The 21,486-nt window shown below is 36.6% G+C and overlaps 1 protein-coding gene across 1 annotated transcript in view; it reads left to right on the forward strand.

Annotated features, from left to right (window-relative positions):
* The window catches only part of LOC112576608 (ras-responsive element-binding protein 1-like), a 40,318-nt gene extending 19,818 nt beyond the window's left edge, over nucleotides 1-20,500 (forward strand). Inside the window, 20 exon segments of the mRNA XM_025259189.1 lie at nucleotides 1,018-1,090; nucleotides 1,493-1,857; nucleotides 2,112-2,313; nucleotides 2,579-2,940; nucleotides 2,942-3,187; nucleotides 3,583-4,491; nucleotides 4,494-5,004; nucleotides 7,110-7,287; nucleotides 7,704-7,920; nucleotides 8,391-8,906; nucleotides 9,280-9,685; nucleotides 9,982-10,331; nucleotides 10,672-10,879; nucleotides 11,374-11,547; nucleotides 12,215-12,426; nucleotides 12,777-13,190; nucleotides 13,591-13,840; nucleotides 14,386-14,532; nucleotides 14,937-15,001; nucleotides 15,421-20,500. Coding sequence (XP_025114974.1) covers nucleotides 1,723-1,857; nucleotides 2,112-2,313; nucleotides 2,579-2,940; nucleotides 2,942-3,187; nucleotides 3,583-4,491; nucleotides 4,494-5,004; nucleotides 7,110-7,287; nucleotides 7,704-7,920; nucleotides 8,391-8,906; nucleotides 9,280-9,685; nucleotides 9,982-10,331; nucleotides 10,672-10,879; nucleotides 11,374-11,547; nucleotides 12,215-12,426; nucleotides 12,777-13,190; nucleotides 13,591-13,840; nucleotides 14,386-14,532; nucleotides 14,937-15,001; nucleotides 15,421-15,576 — 5,658 coding nt within the window. The 5' untranslated portion in view covers nucleotides 1,018-1,090; nucleotides 1,493-1,722 and the 3' untranslated portion in view covers nucleotides 15,577-20,500.
* The last annotated feature ends 986 nt before the right edge of the window (nucleotides 20,501-21,486 follow it).

The following is a 21,486-nucleotide window of genomic DNA, read 5'->3' on the forward strand; positions in this document are numbered from 1 at the left end:
CGACACTACACGTGCAAACTGTCTAGCAAACCAGTTAGCAGGATTGGATCTTGTGTGTCAGGTCTGAGCCATAAACACTCGGCTCCAGGTACAGTCTCAGATAGAAGAGTGTTGGCGAAGAGCGACACGTGACTTGTCCGTGGAAGTTCGGGAAGCGGATAGCTGAGGGCATCAGAACCTAGTGGATTCGATACCCACGTGGTACAGCAAACTCTCTCCACCCACCCTTGATCCAGCTGTCGGGATTAGGTACCTTACTCCACACAGGGTTGGGGGAAAGGAGGATGAGATGGACACCGCAACCCCCCCCTTCTCAAAAAAAAAAAAAAAAAAAGAAAAAGAAAAACTGGTCCTGTGAAAATGGGTGGTCTCTAAAAGGACGCCTTTTAACCTTTTCTTTCTTTTCTTTAGATCTTCATCAAACAAAAGAAAAAAAGGTTAGAAGGTGACCTTTCCTAGAACAAGCTTCCCCCGCCATTGCCTTGAGTTAATTATTGATGCATTCACTGCAAGAGAAAGATGCAGCAGTTGCGGTTACAGGAGGCAAGAATCGATCCTGCAGGTTCCGCTCCATTGCTCAAAGCCTTATCTTCCACAGGAATCGTATTGCACAGTATGAAGTAAACATACCAGCAGCACAATAGAATGGAGGCTGGACTACATGTATCAATATACAAACAACCTGCAATAATCAGTGTTTGGATCCTCATGCATATGTGTTTGTGTGTGGATATCCTCATGCATGTGCTTATGCATGTACTGGATTTCTATATACCTCTCTCACACCACACACGCACATATACACATGTCTACACATATTATATGTATGTCGTTTTACAGGCTTCTTTTTAATGTCCTTAAGTCCCGCCTGCCTACTTCCAATCGACACATCACCTTACACATGTGCTTATTGCAATAATTTTCACTCATGATGAGTTCATGTGGCATGCCTAAAGCTTTATCTCTCTTTTCGGCAGCTTTTGGTTTAAAAAAACAGTTTTTTTTTCTCTGATTTAGTTCTGGGGGAGCGATAGAGATAGTGGAGCCAGAATCAATCCATTCAAACCATGACTGTGATACTACAGAAGAGGTAAGCTGATGTTTGTTTTCTATTTTAAAAAAAAGCTTCTCATCTGGTCTTCATGGTGACTGTAGAGATAAACTAAATGAGACTGTGAGAGAGTCTGTGAAGTAGTAAACCAATTTGCCAGAAGGATAATCATGATGGTGATAATGACCAATGATAAGGTTAAACATCTGAATTATCAGTTTTATGAATATTAACATTATAAACACTTTGATGAGGTTTTATGTGTTTTGAGGAATACTTAGTGAGAAAATGTGATTGAAACAGATCAGCTAATCATTTTATCTCTTCTTGTATAACCTTGTGATATAGTACATTTTTTTCTTTCTGAATGATTACATAGAATATGTAGCAAAAGTATTTTAGAACTAGCAACCTTTTTGTGGGATTTGTTTTAAAAAATAGACTAACGAGCAGGACTATGGAGACTATGGCCCATTGGTTGTGGACACCAGCACCAGCGTGTATGCAGGGGTAGATTCTCCCCCACCTTCAGAAAGTGATCGTCAGAGAGTCACAACCTCAGCTGCGTCACTATCCAGCCCACCACCTGTTCACCACAATATGCAGCAGCAATAACAACCAAGACCTACATAAAGCCACCTGCACCATCTGTTTTGGAAGTCATAGAAGAAATGGCTCCACAGCCATTGTCTCTGTTATCATCAGTTTCGTCACCCCCATCTCCTGGTCCATCCACTCCATCTAGCCTTGCCAGCAGTACAGGTCTGGTTGAGTCTGTGGCCACCAAGCAGCGCAGAGGAAAAAAGGTATCAGAAAACAAATATCTTGATGAATCCTCCAGATAGATGCACACAAATTTATAAATGCTAAGAAAAAACTTTGTAACGGTGGGAGAAGCTAAATGCATGCAATACCAAGCCTCTGCAATTTTTTTAAAAAGCAGTATTAGTTATGCCTCTTGAGAAAATCAAAGTGGTGACCAGTATATGCCAGGGTAAATATTTTTGTCCCTTCATACCACAGAAAAACCCTAGTTTAATTCGTCAAGGGTGATTTTCAGATTATGCCTGTACCCGGGACAGATGGGAAAGCACGCTGGCAGTGCCCGATATGCAGTGAAGAGCTGTCTTCTGATCATGACTTGACAGTACATATTCGATCTCACAACACTGCGCAGTCACAAAATCCAAACACATGTACTATCTGTAATAAGGTGCTTAGCTCCCAGAGCTCTTTGGACAGACATATGCTCGTTCATTCAGGTGAGCGGATTTTCAGCATCATCAGTTTTAGTTCAGATTTGATCACTTATGTAGTTCAGAAAAGTTTAGGTCATTCAAGAATAAAAAATATTTCACTTTATGATTTCTGAGATATTTTAACTTTATTGTGAGGTACATAAACTTTGTAGATACTCAAAATTTTTAAAGGCATATGATTTTTTACACTTTTAATACTGCTTTTTGACAGACTTATGCACTGCTCTCACAGCTGTTGATACTGATAATTTCAGTTATTTCATGACAGGTGAACGCCCGTTCCAATGCAAAGTGTGTAAGATGACTTTCACCACTAATGGAAACATGCATCGCCACTCTCGAATCCATGCTAAAGATGAGCTTAAAGCTGCAATGTCTCAGGCATCACTGGAAACAGGGACTAAAGCGTCTCGATCCTCATCATCCACCTCCTCAAAAGCTCGATTACCAAATGTAATACAGCCAGCAAGTAGTGCTGGCAACAAAGGGACAATTCGCACATCTTGGCATAAACCTGGGTCATACAACCACAAAGAAATCATCTCTACTGAAAGCATCCTGAAAAAGGTTACCTCTGGTGTGGATCTGCACCAGGCTCTTCATGGGAAAATCCAATTCTTCTCATCTCCCCGTTTCATGGTTTGTTCGAATGAAAGTCTTTCAGATTCCTAACAGCACTCTCTTTTCTGCTCATCTTGATCTCAAGAGGACATCACAGCAAGAAAGTACAACATCTCCTAGTTCTAAGAAGAGAAAGTATGATAATGACATTGATTTAAAAGCAGGATCACCCACACAGGAAATGCTTCAGGTCGATGCAGAGAGGTTTGGAAATGAAGGAGACTTGGCTGTTGACCTAACCATAGCAGATGCTGCAGTGAGTGAATATGAAAATAATGCTTTACATTCATGTTTGTTTGTTTCTCTCATTTCTTTTGTCACATCTATGTATTATAGCTGTCTGAGGCTGGGTAGTCAGAATTTGAAACCTTTGATTTGCTTTAACCATTTCGTAATTCTTCATTGCTTGTGCATAAAAGCACCTTGTTCTAAGCCCACTTTATATGGCATTGCTTGGTTTTTCATCACACTGGTAAAGGATATCACATAAAATTTGGGTTTTCCTAGAATTTTCATTTAAATTCTACAGTAAGACTAGGAATCAAGCATAAAATAGAAGCGGGGAGAGCTGATTAAAAAAGCCAAAGACTTACAAATTTGGTGAGATTTTTGTTCAGTTATAGTTCAAGCAGTATATTGCTTTTTTTTCAGGAGGAGACAGGAAAGAAACCTAGCTCCTTCCACATTCAAGACAATAAACATTCCAGTCCTTCAGGAAAATTAGATTATGCTGATGCTAACTGCTTGAGTCATGCTCATGACCAGTCCCAAGAAGAAGTTCATTGTCCATTATGTAATAAAGGCTTACTCAGTGACTTTGGCTTGTCCTCTCATCTTAAAGCTCACCACAGTGGTGATGAGGTTAAAAGCATTTTACAAGAATCCATGGAAGAGGAGACCCACAAGGAAGAAGAGGGTTTGGAAGAGCTGTCTCACTCCTGTAACAAATGTCAAAAGGCGTTCTCTTCTTTGCAAAAACTTGATGTTCACAATCGCCTTACACATAGTTCCAAAAAGCTACATTCAGAGTTGGCAGTCTCATTGGCATCATCACCTGTCAGACTTCCACAGCTCAATGGACTAAGCAAGGTTCTTGATACTGCTATCCCTGGATTTTGTGACTTAGATTTCATAGACTTCACCACTGAAAAGTTTCCATTAGTGGCAAAAGTTTGGTGTGAGAAGAACCCAAGGCGTAAAAGTTCAGTGTTTCATGACTTTTCCTGCCCAAAATGTAACTACAGCTTTCCAAACCGTGGCGCACTTGCACTTCATATGGCATCCCATAAGCCTGACAGCTGGACCTCATGTCCACTATGTGACTGCTACTTTGTCAGCCCAGATATTCTGCACACACACTTGTCCAAACATATTGCTGACAAAGCAATGATACAGGCACTAGAACTGAAAGACAACGAGTCATGTGGCAAGCCAGAGTCCATGGACAAGGCAGACTTCATGGGCATGTTTGAGCTGGTATCAACAAAAGATCTGAGTCAGTCACGCAAAAATGAAACTGTTATAGAATCAATTAGCAAGGAGCAAAACGATGTATATTTTGCAAATTAATTGATTTGGTGATTAAGAAAAATGCAGGTGAAAACATTTCATCTTCAGCATATTCAGCCAAGGAAAGGGATGTAACAGACACTAACATTTTGAAATGCTTGAACAAAGGGAAACCTGTTGCTCACTCTTCGTTCCTAGATGGTGGTCATGCCTTGCAAAGCTCTCCAACTCTCTCTGGTGCCTTAGAAGAATTTCCGTCCAAAATGCAAACTCCAGAGCTGCCTTCAGGTGTACTGTCTTCTGAAGCTTTAATGATGTCCTCACCCATAATTCCAGATGCAGGGAGTTCACTTTCTGCCATTGACTCACATCCGTCCAGTTTATCTCCAATAGCACATTATGGCTTACAACATGGTCCCAGGCATGGTTCTTTCACTCCAACATCTGCTTGTCCAAGTCCTATTGGATCTGAAGAAGGAGAAAACCTCCTTGATGCAAAGCACAAAAATGTGTTTTCCTGCAAGTACTGTGGCCAGGCTTTCTCTAACTACCGTGCTTTGAAAGGTAAGTCATCATCAATTCTACAGTATTATTTTGGAACACATTTTTAGTAATTTGCCAACATATTTTATGAAAAAGCCAGTTAAATACTTGTTTTGACAATGCACTCCAATGTATTGTACTATCTAGAAGCACTCCATACTTTCAGTCTGAATATACATCACACATAACAAGTTTAATCTTGAGTAAATCCCTGAATCCTGATGATTACTGTGAACCACAAGTGGAGAGTCTGACTCGCTGACATATTTATCTGTATTTCCTTTACTTCTTATAGTTCCCCAGTAAATCTTGCTGTGAGGAAGATAATGTTATATATATATAGGGTTACTCATATGATCTTTTACACAAGATTTTAGACCTCCCTTGAACTGGATGAGTTTGTGAGTGCATGCATGTGTGTGTGGGAGAGAGAGAGAGAGAGTTCGTGGGTATTTGCATTACAAACACAAGATACTAAAACTGCATTCATTTCTATCAAAACCAAAATTTTTTTTAACAATTTAAAGACAAACAAAATTATATTCATTGAAAAGAGATTATTCTTTTTAGAATATGGAAGCGAGTCAGTAGTATTATTTTAACATCTGATGTTTGTAGTAAGTAGTATAATGATTTAAAAACCTGAAAACTTTTTTTTAAGCTTTCATGACATTAGTTTCTTATTAATGGAGCATCTGAAGTATGTGTTTTCTTATCTGCAAACAACAGATAATCGATGATGTGGTAAGACAAAAGATAAAAACAAACTGCCTGTGGTGGATGATGTAATAATGTGTATGTATCTTTGTGTAGTTTACTGTTACCTGTCACTTTTGGATGGTCTTTTGTTGCAATAGCTGCATTTTTGTATTTATAGATGTTATTTGTGTTACCTAGCACACAGCAGATATTTTAAAGCTATAATTTCTATTTAATTTTAACAAACAATTTATTTCTAGGGGCTTGGGTTTTGTTTTATTTTGAAAAAATTGCACAAGGATGAAGTTTTGTTGAATGTTTTCTTGATGTTTTGATTTTTTTAACTTTTCTTAAGCTGGGTTAAGCAAATCTAGTAATATTCCAGGTTTTCAAATTTTTTTAGTTGTTTGGTGCTGTCAACCTTTGCTTTCTGCAGCTGTTTCATCTATTGTAATTAGGTGCACAGTGCATGCATAGGCAAACGCTATATGGGATGAAACCAGCAAAAACAAGCTTATGGGGTTAAATGTAGTTTTTAGGAGGTATTCTCTGGAAGTAGATTATTTAGAGTGGGTGAGGTGATATGATTGTGGAGAACTAGAAAATCACAACAAAGGGGATCGGATTGTAGACTTAGAATGCAGCAAGAAAAAGAGATTAATGTTGCAAAGACGAATCTTGCTTGAATTGGCTGACGCATGATCTAGTGATATTAGAAACCCAGTAGCAATGCATGAAATTCATGGTGTATGTGCCTGCAGTACTCATCACTCGAATATAATTTCTTCATTTTTAATGTTTGAGCTCATTTAGTATCCATAAATACCCTTCCATAAATGCTGCCTGTAATAAGTTTATCATACCATGGGTCAGCTTAGTACCTGTTGAAACATGTCAGTGATGTTGTCTTAAAAACTTATTTAATTCTTATTGTCTTTATTTTGGTTTTCTGTGAATAATTTATTATGTAGAGGTGCTTCTTCTTTGTTGACTTTGTCATAGAAAAATATTTAGAAAATGCCGATATTTTTGGAACTCATTCACACAAAAAGGAATATATCTTTTTAATACATTTCTTTTTTAAAGAAAACTGTAAAAGTTAGTCATGAAAACACTTTTATCCCCTTACATTTCAAAATCTAAAGATGGAGAACAACAAACCATTTCCAATTATAAATTATTAAAAAATACACTGTACCATTGCCTACCACAAATGAAAAAGCCTGGATTCAACAATTACAGTTAAAGTTAACAATATTTCACAGAAATGAAAAAAAAGTTATGGAATTAAGTTTCCGGGAGTGGAACCCAGTGCATAAATGTACCTACACATATCATTATTTTAGTATAAACAATAAAACATTCTTATTTCATGTGTTGCCCTTTTAGAGCCTAGCTGCTCACTTAAATCTCTTCCTCACCTGCAGGCCATGTCAGAGTTCACCTGGGACTCTCTCCCTACAAATGCAACCTGTGTACTTATTCAAGCGCTGACAAGAGCACATTGATTCGACACCTACGAACACACAATGGAGAACGCCCCTTCCAGTGCCTCATCTGTGATTATGCCTTCACCACTAAGGCAAATTGTGAACGCCATGTGAGGTAATAATATACTGTTTTGAACCTGCTAGAAATTGCATGAAAGTAGCATTATTAGCATTCATACTAAAGTTCTTGTGGAGTGCAGTTTTTTTTAAAATGACTAGATACAAACCTAGTACAAGATGTTATTAGGTGAAATTATATAAAATAGTTCCAAAGCTCCATCCTTACAGCATAGCTTGAAGTAGATTGTAAGACTGTATAAGCCATGATTCTTTGATTCGTCATAAGAAAAGGCTTTCGTAGTCAGCCTTTATCTGATCTGATTTGTGCTGTAGTTCACTACAGTGTTTGTTTCTACTCTTGCAATCTGACAATCATTAATCACAGATGGATGAAAAGCACTGTTGTCAAGACTGTGAATAACAACATTGGTGTGATCTAACAGCTTCTATTTTTTAAATATTTTTTTTTAGGAAAAAGCATGATAAAGTGGAGAAAGAAGAAATTGAGAGGGCCATTGCATACAACAAGTACACAACTGACCTCACCACAGCCCTAGACAACTTCCATTCACCAGACACCGTCTGCAAGTACTGTGGTCGTGACTTCAAGTTTTTCCGCGCCCTGAAACACCACCTTCGTTCACACAGCAGCTGTCAGCAGAAACCATTTATTTGCACCAGATGTCAGGTAATCACTAGGAAGTCTCTGCTTATGCATATTCCTTTACATTGGAATACATTTATAGCTCGGAGACTATAAGCATCTTATTATTTTTAGTCTAGTTTATATTGGCTACAGTATTATTATAAAACCTTTTGGTAAATGTAGAGAAATAGATATTAAATGTTTTTATAAGAGAAACATTTTTTAAGAACCTTAGATAATGTTATGTTCAAAATAATTTGTTTTGTAGTCAAATGGTTATTAGATGAGTATTTAATCTTCTCTCCTCATTGTACACAACAGTAAAAAAGGCAACACGTTTCAACTATTATATTATTAGCTCAACATACATTTTCATGTTTTTCACCAGTATCTTCATCTGTTTAATTAAAGAGAATGCTAGTAATGTCATTCAAAGCACAAAGAAAACTCTTATGTTGTGAGCAGCTTGCTAATTTTGAAAAGGTTTCAAGCCATATTAAATTCTGTTGCAGGTGGGTTTCTCCATGAAGGCCAATGCTATCCGCCACATCCAAAAGCAACATGAGGATGTGCCCCAGTGTGACATTGAGCACTATATTCATGTCAATGAGCTGGCTATTGTCGATGGCACCCAGGATAATGAACATGATGACAGCATGGTAAATAGCAGTCGTGATATTTCTTCTTTCTCTGCGCTAGCATCTAGTCTGCAAATAGCTGCTGCATCAGCACCTCCTGTTGCTCACTTAGTACCGACTACGTCAGGCGAATTGTTATTGACCAATGGCCTACCAAGAAGCCAACATTTCAGCCAGCCATTGGACTTCACTTTAAACAATGCTGGCATGGCTGCCCGCCTGTCAAGGTTGTTGTCTGCTCAGCTCAAAGTGGAGAAGACAGGAGAAAAACAAGAAGATAATCAGCCCATTGATCTGACCACAAAGAAAAGGACATTTTCGACATCCTCTTCTTCTTCAGTAGCCTCCCCTGCTCCTGATGTAACCAGCTTAGCTGCCCATGACAAACAGGTACACATCATCATGCAGACATGATACAAGTGAACTATGCCTATGTATTTCAATATGTAACGCATCACATAACGGAAACTTAAATATTTAGACACTATACTGCAAGAGTTGATTCTCTTGAAAGAATCGGTAATGATTCATTCCTTTCAGCACACTTTTATTCTTAAAAAATTTAGGTGGAATACTGTGTGTCCAGAGGATTTAAAGAAATCTGATGTATTAATAATGATCTCTTTGCGATTAATAAAAAACCTTACATCTGTATTATGCTGTGGCATCACCGTTTAATTAGAATTAGTTCAAGAGTTGAGATTTATTTGAAACTAAGAGTAGAACATTTTCATTATGTGAGTCTTTGGGATTGGATGTGCAGACTGCACACACACCCCTTGGATCAAGAAAGGGCTCACCATGTGCTCAAGAGATGCAGCAAAACCTGAAGATTCCTTGTCCTCTCTGCCAAAAGACTTTTACTGTCAAGGAGGAAGCTTCTGCACACTTGCGTGACATTCATCAGATTCCTTCTCCAGCTTATTTTGAAAATCTGCTTACCAGTGATGGGAATAACAACACTAGCAATCCACATCTTCCCCATTTTCTTTCAATGATGATGCCACCACTGTCTCTCCCATCACTCATGCAAACAGGTTTTACAGCACATCCTGCATTTCCTTTGGTGCAGCAACAGAAACTGGCTTATCGTGTGCCTCAGAATATTCATCCATCTTTCATACCTAACCTTGCTTCTGTCAAGAAAGAGCCAGGAACTACTGGTTCAGGTATGCGGAAAAGCATTTTGAAAACAGGCTTTAATTATTTACAGGCTTTATCAGTGTAAGCTTTTATTAACCATTAAAGAGAATTAGTTTGAATATCCAGATTTAGCATAATAATGTCAAACTGTATCTGAATGTGCTTCTTTGACAAAGAGGTACATTATCTGGGTACATGCAAAGCATCAGGATGAAAGACAGTAATGGCATTTCATGGCACTAATTAAAGTTCCAGTCTCATCCCATCTAATAAATATACATATTTAAAATAGTTAAACAGCAGTTCTGTTATACTTTCATAGGCAGTGATTCAGGTTGTGACCTGGCTTCAGTGAACAAAATGCTTGATGCAGCAGACGCCCATAACTTCCAAGCCTTTCTTGTACCTCAAGCCACAAGCTCTGGGAGTGAGGACAGTGACCGGCAGTCCACCAACTGGGAGAGTGCAGACGAGGAATCAGACCACAGCTTGGACCAGCTGTATGCACAGTCACTGAACGGTGTTACAGTGAAGCAGGAACTTCCTACTGATTATGGCTCGGACAGCAAAGACAGCAGCACAAAGAGAGAAGCCCCTGAGAGAAAGCATGAGGATGGAGATGATCTTGAAATGTCAGATGAATCTGGTACTGATACTTCTCTTTCAATGATGGTAAGCAGAGAATTATATTTTTATTCTCTTTTGTTTCTCTTCCTCCTCCCCTTCTTCCCTCCCCCCCTTTTCCTTTACTTTCACTTTCATTTTGTTCAGTTATATTATATAATCGGCCTATCAAACAAAACTCATCTTTTTAGACACATGCTGGTGACATTATCTTTAAGAGATTTGGTAAAGATGTTCTATACACACAGATCATCAGAGAACTAACAATCTTTAGTGCAGGTTTCACTGTGTGGTTGCTCCATAATCCCACCTGTTCACACTATGTGTATGTGGGTGTGTGCACCAACTATGTCTAACATAAGAAATGTTTTCAAAATGTTATTTCCAGCCAGATACGATGGACCCTGAGCTAAAAATCATGAATGATGAATCATCGAATCAAGGGTTGATGGCCAAAAAGACAGATGGAGACTTGACCCCACTGAAGAAGAAGCGTAACTCTTACGCTGACTCCCCTCACAAGCTGAGCTGTCCTCATTGCCCACGTTCCTTCCCTTGGGTGAGCTCTTTGAAGAGGCACCTTCTGACACATACAGGTAATGTCTGTAAGTTACTTGTTGTCCTAAATTTTCTTAAAGATATAGATTTCTAGATATAATAGTTTTGAAGGGGCTGAAGAGACAGATAGGTGATACAGTTTGAGGTTATCATCAGTTAGTTTCACGGAAGGCATTAATAACCAAAGGTCAAAGGGACGCTATAACATTACTACCAAGGCAGTTCTTTTACATTGTTTACTTCCCTTATTTTGGCAATAGGCAGCAGTAAAGAGATGGCATTCACCTTATGGTTTATGGTTTAATCAACAGTGTTGATTTTTTGCCTTGAAAATGTATACATCTAAAGAAGTTAAAAAGGATCTAAGCAATTGTATAAATGAAATGGCTGTCCTCAACTGCAATTAAACATTTAAGATAGCAGTGAGATGGTGCTTATTTTGAAGTAGCCAACAAGAATGTCATTGAAAATTTTGTGATTGCTTATTGAATCACTATTGCTGATACTACAACAAGATGATCTGAATTTTCAGGTCAAAAGCCTTTTAAATGTGCACGGTGTCCAGTGACGTTCTCCACCAAGTCTAACAGAGAAAGGCATCTTATCCGTAAACACGGTGTCAACATGCTTGATCCTGCATCTCGTCAAACCATGGATCGTCCTTACAAATGCCATTTATGTGTTTTCAGTTCTTTTTCCACTCAAAGTAAGTTTTTTCCTCCATATTTTTTTAAAGAGTTACATCCTGCATCTATTGTTAGCAGTCTTTGGTTGTGAAAGTCTTTTTAAGAATAGATTTGATGCGTAAAAACAAAGACTGAATTAATCAGTGTTAAGCACTTTGAGTTTTAAGCATAAATAAATAAGTGGTATTGTAAGGAAATTGGCTAACATAAACTGAATTTTGAGAGCTTCAAATAAAGATGAGGTTTTCGATTATGCTGGTTTTTTGTGTAAGTGGATGTAATGTTTGAGCAGTAGGTGAAAATGTGTGTGTGTGTAATCACACGACTATGACTAGGTGAGACACTATTGTTTCAACCAGTGGGCTGTCTGTTTTCCCTGCTGCAGATAACAGCTGTTTTAAATGAATACATTTATACAGTTAATCGCTTTTGTACATTTGTGAAGTGATCAATAACTACCAATGGTTTTTTTTTTTTGCTTTGTAACAAATATGTATAACATATTTGTTGCTATGCCAGGTATTCAAGACATTCTTTACCATAGGTAGCAGCAGTACTGATGTATCTATCACATGATGTTGTAATGTTTGTATGCTTGACACATTTTTTTTTTGTAAAGCACTTTGAACCTGCCTTTGATGGTGGTGCAAAGTGCTATATGAATTAACTTTATTATTATTCTTTCAGGCAACCTGCTGAAACATTACAAAGAACGACATCCTGAGCATAAACCACCAGAATTTTACCTGGACAGGCTGTCAGAGGAAGATGGTTATTCGGATATGATTGGACTGGAACTGAGCTCAAACAGTACAGATGAAACTTCCCATTCCAACAGTGGCTTAAAGGTTACTGGAAGAATTGTTGACATAACTTCTTCTACAGATGGTACTTCTGAGGCAAGTACTTTGAACTTAACAAGGAGGTTTAAAATTAAAATTGTAATTGATATGGTATTTAATTCTTACATGTTGATGTTTCTCTTTATATTCTTATTTTACTTTCACTAGCTTTGTTTAATTGTATAATTCCCATGATGCAGGACTTAAGTTTAGATTTTCTCTGTGTGTGTGTGTGTAATGGGGTAACTTTCACTTTGATGCTTTTGTGCTTCTACCAAATTGAAATTTAGATGTACACACAATCCTTGTCATCACACAAACACCCACACAAACACATCTAGAGAGAGGAAAAGTGGGAGAAAGAGAATATCACAATATTATGACCTCCATAAATTGTTGGATTGCAGGTTTCACAACCACCATCATCAAAGGCAAAATCTGTGGAAGCTGTTATTGCTGCTTTGGTAAGAAAGGAAGCAGATTCCCCATGTACAAACTACAGTGCAAGCAACTTTGATGATAACGATGAAGACAGCAGTGACAATGCCCAAAATCACCTACCTTTCTTGTCATCATCATACAGTGGCTCTGCAGAGCGACATATCAACCCAGAGAGAGACAACTACAATGTGGACAAGATAACTCATTGCTGGAAATGTGGTGACGAGTTCAGCTCTCGCAAACTGCTGGTGAGACACTTAAAAGAACATAACATTGATCTGCCTTTTAAGTGCTATCTGTGTGATGCTTCATATGACATCCGGCTGGAGTGCTTGTCGCATCAGGAAAAGCAACATTCGTCTGACTGGGCTATCCTCAAGGTAAGGTGCTTTTCTATTCTACCTGTGAGCTATGATTGGTATTGTCACAGTTATTATTATTATACATAATAGTGAGTATTCATTATCAAGAAAAGTCTTTTGAAGCAAGATTTTTAGCCCTCTTTAAACTATCAAGTCTGTTATATGTAAAGGTATGATTTTCTACCTTTGCTTAGCAGTCTGTACTCTTGAAAGTAAAAATATCTCACATAGTGTAAGGTAGCTTTAAACAACTTTTTTATGAACATAATTTTTATTGAATTCATTGTGTTCCATCAAAGAAGTAATGAAAGTAATTGTACTCATACAGCTTGTTAGTATTTTTCTATACTGACCCCTACTTTTACAATACCATATTGTATATGAAGAAAATCCTTCCATTCTGTAATAATCTCTACAGGAGAAGAATGGTGTGGAGTCTGTGGAAGAATATGCTGATCGCCTTGATCATATTGTGGAACGAAACTGCAAGACAGGACAATTTTTGGAAGATGGTGATGATGAGACTGCTGCCATTGGAACTGGAGGGGAGGATGGTCAGGGAGAAGTAATGGCCTCTGACTATCTGCAGCGTAAAGTGTACTGCTCTCTTTGTCCCAAGAGGTTTTGGTCTCTGCAAGATTTGCGCAGACATATGAGATCCCATACAGGTATGTACCAAGAAACAGGTTGTAGATGTGAATTAAGGTCGTTCTTAATCGAATAAATATGAACAAATGTTTGACCAAGTTCAGCAGTCATAACAACTTTACCAAACTTGTCAAACATTCATAGATATTTGTTCAGTTGAGAATGACTGTTGTGCCTAAGTTACTGATGCAAGCTAAAGAGTTGTTACCTTTTCCCCCTCAAGTTCATTTTTTAAAAAAAACAGAACTTGGCACTTTGACTTTCTATCATTTTACCATAGTTTTCTATGTCTTTCTGACATAGCAAAATGAGAACTTAAGGAGAATGTATACACTTAGAATAACTTCATAATGAAAGATAGGAATGGTTTATCATAACCTTTTACAGTTCATATAGTAAAACCCACATCCATCTGATGGAAGAGCTAGAGACCTTGAACCATAAAGAGTTCTGACAGCTGTTTTGTAGTTATTCTAATGTTTTGATATATCTCGTTCATTATTAGATGTGTATGCAATAGATTCGTTGTATTGAAAATGTTGTGTAAACAAAATTTTTCTTTCAGGTGAGCGCCCATTTGAGTGTGACAAATGTGGAAAGCGGTTTACGCTAAAACACAGCATGATGAGACATCGTCGAAAACATGCTGGCAATCATGACTCTCCATCAGTACTTAGTGAGGATGAGGATTCCAATCAGGGGGATAGCCCTGGTAAGGAGAATAATGGCTATACCTTAAGTTTAGTTAGTTTATTCCTTGCTACTCCTTGAGGAGCATATATAGGGCAGCAACAACACCTTGCCATTAAATCCGGTCTTGGGCAGTACCCCTCAGTTGGCTCTGGTTCCGACATCCTCTGCCTCTTTCTCTACTGTTCTTTTCCAAGTCTGCTTTGGGCTTGCAACTCGCCTCTTCCCCTGAGGGTTACAGTCAAGGGCTATACCTTAAAGCGAAACATAATCTTATCTTCACTAAGCTTTATTGTGGGTTTTGACATAGCAAGTGTGCATTTGTGTATGTATGGGGGAATGGAGATAGAGGAAAATGATCTGCATTGAGAAACTTGCATATCAGAATACTAATTTTTGGTTTCTTTCTCTTCTGGACCACATCAGCAAGTGTCTACAAAGTTATTCGCCCACAACACCCAGCTTCTCAACAGCCTTCTACAGTCTTAAATGTGAGTAGTTGATAAAGCCCGATTCTATTTTCTTCCCCAATTAACTTTTCATCCATGATTTCTACTTCACCCACCAATGACATTCACTGCATTATTTTTATTTGGGGGCTGTTCTACTACAACCATGTATGTTTTGTCCACTTTAAAATTTGTTAATACTGGGTTCTTTTATATACTTTTCAAAATATTCATACCGTCCCTTAGAAAGCAATAGTTTTTTCTTTTCAGAAACTTTCTTTGACTTGCTTTTTTTTTAAATCACATCTTAATGTTAGGAACTATTGGAAAAAATCTTTTATGTATTTTACATTTAGGTGAACTTAGTTTTGATGTTGTGTGCAGGAACTTATTGCAGCCTGATTTCATTGTCTTTAATCTTAAACTATGATACAGTTTAAAACTTCTTCTCTGTTTCACAGAGTGAGAACAGTTCTTTACCTGTTGCTGACATAAAAGATGAAAAGGAAAATGATGATGGTGAAGACATGCTACACAATCTCCTGGGTGTCGAGAGCTCCACCATTGACAAGATTATTGATGCAAAGGACTCGGCAGCATCTTTGCTTGGTGTATAATTTTGGATTGTAGTCATGACTTTGTCACTGTGATGCACTTGTTCTGTGAGATCTTTCTTTTAAAATCAAGATGAATGGTCTACAGCCTAAATGCTTTTTTTTAAAATCAAGAAATGTGCTGTCAGCATTCAAACAAGACTGAAAACAGAAGAGATCTGAAGCCACAGATTGCTGCACTTTTCCACCGTCTGACTCTGCAGTGTACTAAATGTTTAATGTTTTTAGGTACTCTAATGTGGCTGGGATCTTGCTGTATATTTACAATAAACCAATTTCTGTATCAAAAATATCCTAACCAGTCAAATGTGGAAAAGGCTATGCATTGTATAGTCATGTTTATTAGTAACCAACCAAAATGTTTTCTTTATGATCATGCTGCCAAGGCATCTTAGTTCTTTGATACATCATGGTTATGTGTATGCCATGGCACTTCAAAAAAGAGGAAAAATAATTTTTGAGGGGTTTGATTTATATGTATTTGGAGTGAATAATGAAAAATTGATGTATCCCTGCAAGGAATTCAAGACCCCTGCATTGACAGATTAGTGTTGTTGTAGTCATAGCCTTTCTGAACCGAGCCTGCATGATATTTTTGATATGCAAAAATAGAATGATTTAGTAGAGGCTGCCTTTTCTCTCAGATACTGGCAAGTGATGCTAGCTGCATATTAAATGTATTTGTTTAAACTTGTTATATGTATACTTGAGGCATATTATACAAAGACAAATGACATCAAGTATCAGCATGCAGATATGTGATGTCTGCTGCTTAGATAGATTATGTGAAAATTATTTCTTTGTTGATGCAGATTCAGATTTCCGTCCTTTTTGCATTTTGTAGGTGTGTGCAATTGACATCAATATTTTATATGAATAGTGTCCTTTTCAGCTGCTTGGCCTTTTTTTCATAACTCCTTTGCTCTCAGAACTTACAAAACATTTTAAGGGAGAGATTTTATGCTATGCAAAAATCTGTGCAACCATAACTTGTAAATATTTTTGTAGATGTCAGATATTTTGTAGACGAAGGTCATTTCATGAAAATCACCAACTCCTAGGAGTCCATAAATAGTTTATTGTGTGCCTGGCAATAAATTGTTACTGATGACTAGTAGGCACACAGATTTGATGTAAGCACTTCTTTTTTGTGGTGGAGAAAGAGGATGGTAGGGGAAGTTCAGACATGCATTTCGGAGAGAGCATAGAATCTCCATTCATTTAAAAACCAGTGCCATTGTGGTTGACCATTTCAAAATCAGTTTTTCCTTTCTGATAATTTAAAACTGGCTGCAAAATTATTTTTGGACAAACTTATTGTAAATCAGCATTTTTAACATACATATAGATGACATGGTTAAAGGCTTTGGTACTGCTATTATGCAATCTCCATTTGTTAATGTTGAATTATGTGTTGGAATAGTATTCACAAAAGTGATATACACACAGCATGACCTCTGGCATTTCACTTTGTTCTCTTCATGCTTATTATAATTCCGTCCTTGATCGTGTAATGTGTAACTTTTTATGTACGTGCTTTGTAAAAGACAGCCAAAAATTAATGCTTACGCAGGCCAAAGATGGCTCCTGTCATCATGGAGTCTTATAGATGTAGGCATTAAAAAAATTTTTTATTAAAAAAAAAATCGTAGAATTATCCCTATTCTTACATAATTTAATCAGTATTTTAAAAGAAATTGCTGCATGATTATGTTAAAGTATACATTATCCCTTTGATATATCAAAGTTTACTTTTCAGAAGTTAGTAAAGTTGAAATATCAGTATGTACAACCTTTTGAATGTTGTTACGATAGATCAAGTCTATGTTATTTATTGCAAGACTGTATGCTGTGCAATCTTTATGAATTGAGAAAAAGGTTTTCTTGCTTTATTTATGACTAGAGGCTTTTAAACTGCTAGATCTCAGGCTGTTTGGTGTGGTCATAACAAAACTAATGGAGCCTTGGGTTTAAACCTCATAGTTGAAAAGAGCTGAAATATTTGAGAGTTTAGAATGCTCATTCCCATTATTCAAATTTAGAAAGGATTAAACAATTTGCATGACTGTTGTAAAGCGTAAGGCTAGGTACAGGTTACTACTTCAGTTTATCTAAGAATCATCATATTAATGACGTACTCAGATAAACTGAATTAGCTCCTGTACATGTTCACTAAATATGATCATGTTTGGTAATATTATTAATCAAGTATTTTGTACTGACAAAACTTCAGTGTCAGTTACCTTACAAATGCACTTTTCCTTTATTCTTACAGAGTTGTCAACTGATAATGGTATTATGAAATGTGTTCATCTCTATGTGGCATATACTGTGATATACATAAATTTAAAAGCTCATTTGAATTATAGATTTCTTGAAGAACTATTTGTGTTCAAATATTTTAAAATACTTGGTAAGTTTGTCAAAAGACACCCTCCATTCTCTGGTACTGCCTTCAGCATAAAAGTTTGTGTACTGAATACTGAAATAGGAGAAAGAAAATACTGAACATAAAATAAATGAATGTTAAGTGGGCAAGATATTTACTGACACAGATGTTTTAGTGATCATTATTTCCTTGTCTATTAAAGATATTCCACTCCGAGTCTCAAATATACATTTGTGGAGGTTACCTGCTGACAGGGAAGTTAATTTATCAAGGTGAAACACTTGCAACAGCTGTCTCACTTTCTATGGTGTTGCTTAAATATTGTAGCTGCTGCAATCATATGCTGAGCAGTTCACAATCTGAACATAGGGAAATTATTGATCGTGGGTGGGGCTGTCTTTTTTACTGCATTTCACAGTGGACTGTGATCCACTTAGTCCTGACTGGCAGTTTGTTTCTCTGTCTTACAGGTGGTCATTTTATAGCTACTTTGCACAGCATGCCATGAATCCTTTAAGATGACAGATTTGATGCAAATATTGACATCTGCAGCTGAGCTTGAAATCAATTTGATCTTTTTTACACTAGCCTGTGAAAATGCAAGATTAGCAGAGTAAAGAATTTTTGAATCCAAAATCGTGTTTAACCTTTTTGTAAATGGTATGAGAAAAAGTTGCCACATTTGTTAACTTTAGCCGCCCAAGACACACTATATTTTCCAAATTTGTGCTGTTTTTTCCTCTTCACTACAACTCATTGCCATTAAAATACAACGTTCATTTAAAAATCACTTGTGGGTTCTCATCATTGGTTCTCATGCACCCCTAGACTGGCATTGTCTGTCTCAATGTCACAAAAACTTAAAGGGGTGGGAATTTTCAATTTGTGTTTGTTACAGTGATTTTTAACTGCCATAAAGAAGCACAAGTAAGATTTTAAATTAAATCAATTTCTTTAATGAACATTTTTTCTTTAGAAGACTTTTTTGTGTGAAATGCATAATCAGTGAGCATGTGTGTGGTTTGCAAATTTTTTTCTTATTAGACGTTCATTGATCTGCCATGGAAGTATTTGCAGCATTAATCAGTAAATTATGCAAATACATGTTAATTTATTTACAACAAAGTATTTATGATTAATCTGTATTATCAGATGGTGAGTTAATTTTGTAAACTTTGTCTTAGCTGTGTTTCTCACAAGTTTGCTTTTTGAAATTGTCTAATTACATTGTGTTCTTTATTCATTCAATTTGTTTACAATGTCTGGTGTGTGTATGCAAAAAAACTGCTTGTAGGAAAATGATTTTCTGGTCCTGTTGCAGTAATTTATATAGAGCTTGAAAAATAATGTATATCAGTTATGCTTTTTGGTACTATAGCATGTTCCTCTGCTAAGAACAAGATAACCTAAAGTACATTCCATAAAATTCAATTACTAAAAAATGTCTTCTGTTTTCTGGAAGAAGATAAAGTGGTTTAAAAGTTACTCGTTTATTTGTACAGTTGCATATTTGTTCATGCCATAAACCAAAAGTATTTTAAAAGGCATTAGAAAACTTTCTTTAATTTTCTCATTATTATTTCAAGTGTGGTTGTAGGTTAGTTTCTCCCTAGTTTAAATTATTTTTCTGTTTTGAGGCCTGTGATTTTTTTTTTCTTTTGAGGGGAGTCACTTCTGGGTAGGTCAAAAGGCAATGATACTTTTATGTCCCAGGGAAAAAAATGGTTAGCAAGTGTCAACAGAAAAGGAGATGGCTTACAAGACCTTAAGCCATACTTCAGATTTAGCTAACCCTGTGATGAGTTTTAAAACTGTCACTGTGAACATCATTAATATGGTAAAGATGGAACATGCATCTTACACTTCTTCTTCAGCTGGCAAACAGATTTTCCAGAAAGCTTTCTCTACAGTTACAGATCAAACAAATCTTAAGCATTATGGTCAACATGAGACATAATGCGGAGGGCAAAACTGTCTACCTTTTTCTTTAAAAGATTAGCCAGAAAGTACCCCTAGATCCAATGATAAACAAATGTAAGAGAAAGTCCTACATTAGTCTGATGCTGGTCTGTACAAGTTAACATATTTTTCAAGACACTTCTAATTCATTTCTCTCCACAGCTCTGTCAAAATTTAAAGACATATCATTGAATCCTATTGGCTTTTTTTCCCTAATGGAACATTTGACAAATTGACAAGCTTTGTCAAGGATGCTGGCTACCAGGACCCACTAGTTTTTGTGTCAGAACAGAACTTTTGTGACAAATAAATACTGTGCTAAAAAGATGCCATACTACATATATATATATTGGTTTTTTTCTGTACTTCATAAAATATTGTGATAAAATATGGCAGCAACCAGAGACTGGTGAACCAAGCCAATGAAAGGGCTAACATGAAAAAAATCATCAGGTTTACTGATCTCAAGCACTGGACCAACCACACCTTAACTAGATCTGCTGCTGTTTTCCAACACCAAATCTTAAAAAAGTTATTTTGAAGCATGATTTATTCTGGCAATAAATGCTTTTAATACCATATTATGTTTGATATGTGTGCACTGGTGTGAGCAATGTTAGCTTCAAGTTTAACATGCTTACTTTATATCCATATATAAGTATTTAAGTTTTTCTTCCTGCAATATACACTGAAAGTTGACCTTTATGAGTTTGTTAAGTGCAGAATCCAGTTTTTCACTCATTTTTGAGAACTTTTTTTTTTTTTAACCATATATTGCTGCTGCATGTTTTGTTAAAAGACTTGGCAAGGGGTTCTGTTTTCGGCTAAAGATTTCAAGCACCCTCAAAAAGAAAACTGGTTAAAAAAAACAATAAAATCAAAACAAACACTTTCATTTCTGCTGCTGCTGCTTAATCTCTTTCTCACTCTCATTGAAACAAGCACACACTCTCTCTCAAGATAAGTTTTGAGGCACGAGATTGATTTCTTCAAACATGACAAAAATACAAATATTGTCAAGTCTTGGATTAGAGATACATGTACTGTTATAAAATTCAAAGATGCAAGAAAATCTTATCACATCTTTGTTAAAAAAAAAAAATCTAAATTATCAAAAATCGAAATCTATAGCATCCAAAAACCTAATGAAATTTAACACAAGGCTGGGTTGCATGCAACAAAATGCCCTGATGGAGAGGATGAGCAGAAAGTAACATTTAACAGTAGTCCAAAAATCCTACAGATAAATCACAAAACCAATCGATGACATTGCTCGATTTGGGGGCGGATTTAAAATTTGATCACAAAACCTTACTCATGTTAGAGAAAGTTCATTATTTTTGAAAAATACAAAGCTTCAGCTTTAATATTCTGCAGGGCCAACGCATGAACGATTAGTTTTCAAATAACATGCTTACATTTAATGTGAAACGAAGACACAATGGAGAGATGAAAATGTATTTCCCTATGTTTCTGAAATGGCTGGCTTGAAAACCGTTTTCAAAGCAACATCAATGTGCATGTTACATCACTTTAATCTTCAACATCCAAAATCATCCATAAAC

This window comes from Pomacea canaliculata, linkage group LG12 (genome assembly GCF_003073045.1).
Source record: "Pomacea canaliculata isolate SZHN2017 linkage group LG12, ASM307304v1, whole genome shotgun sequence".
Taxonomy (NCBI): Eukaryota; Metazoa; Mollusca; class Gastropoda; order Architaenioglossa; family Ampullariidae; genus Pomacea; species Pomacea canaliculata.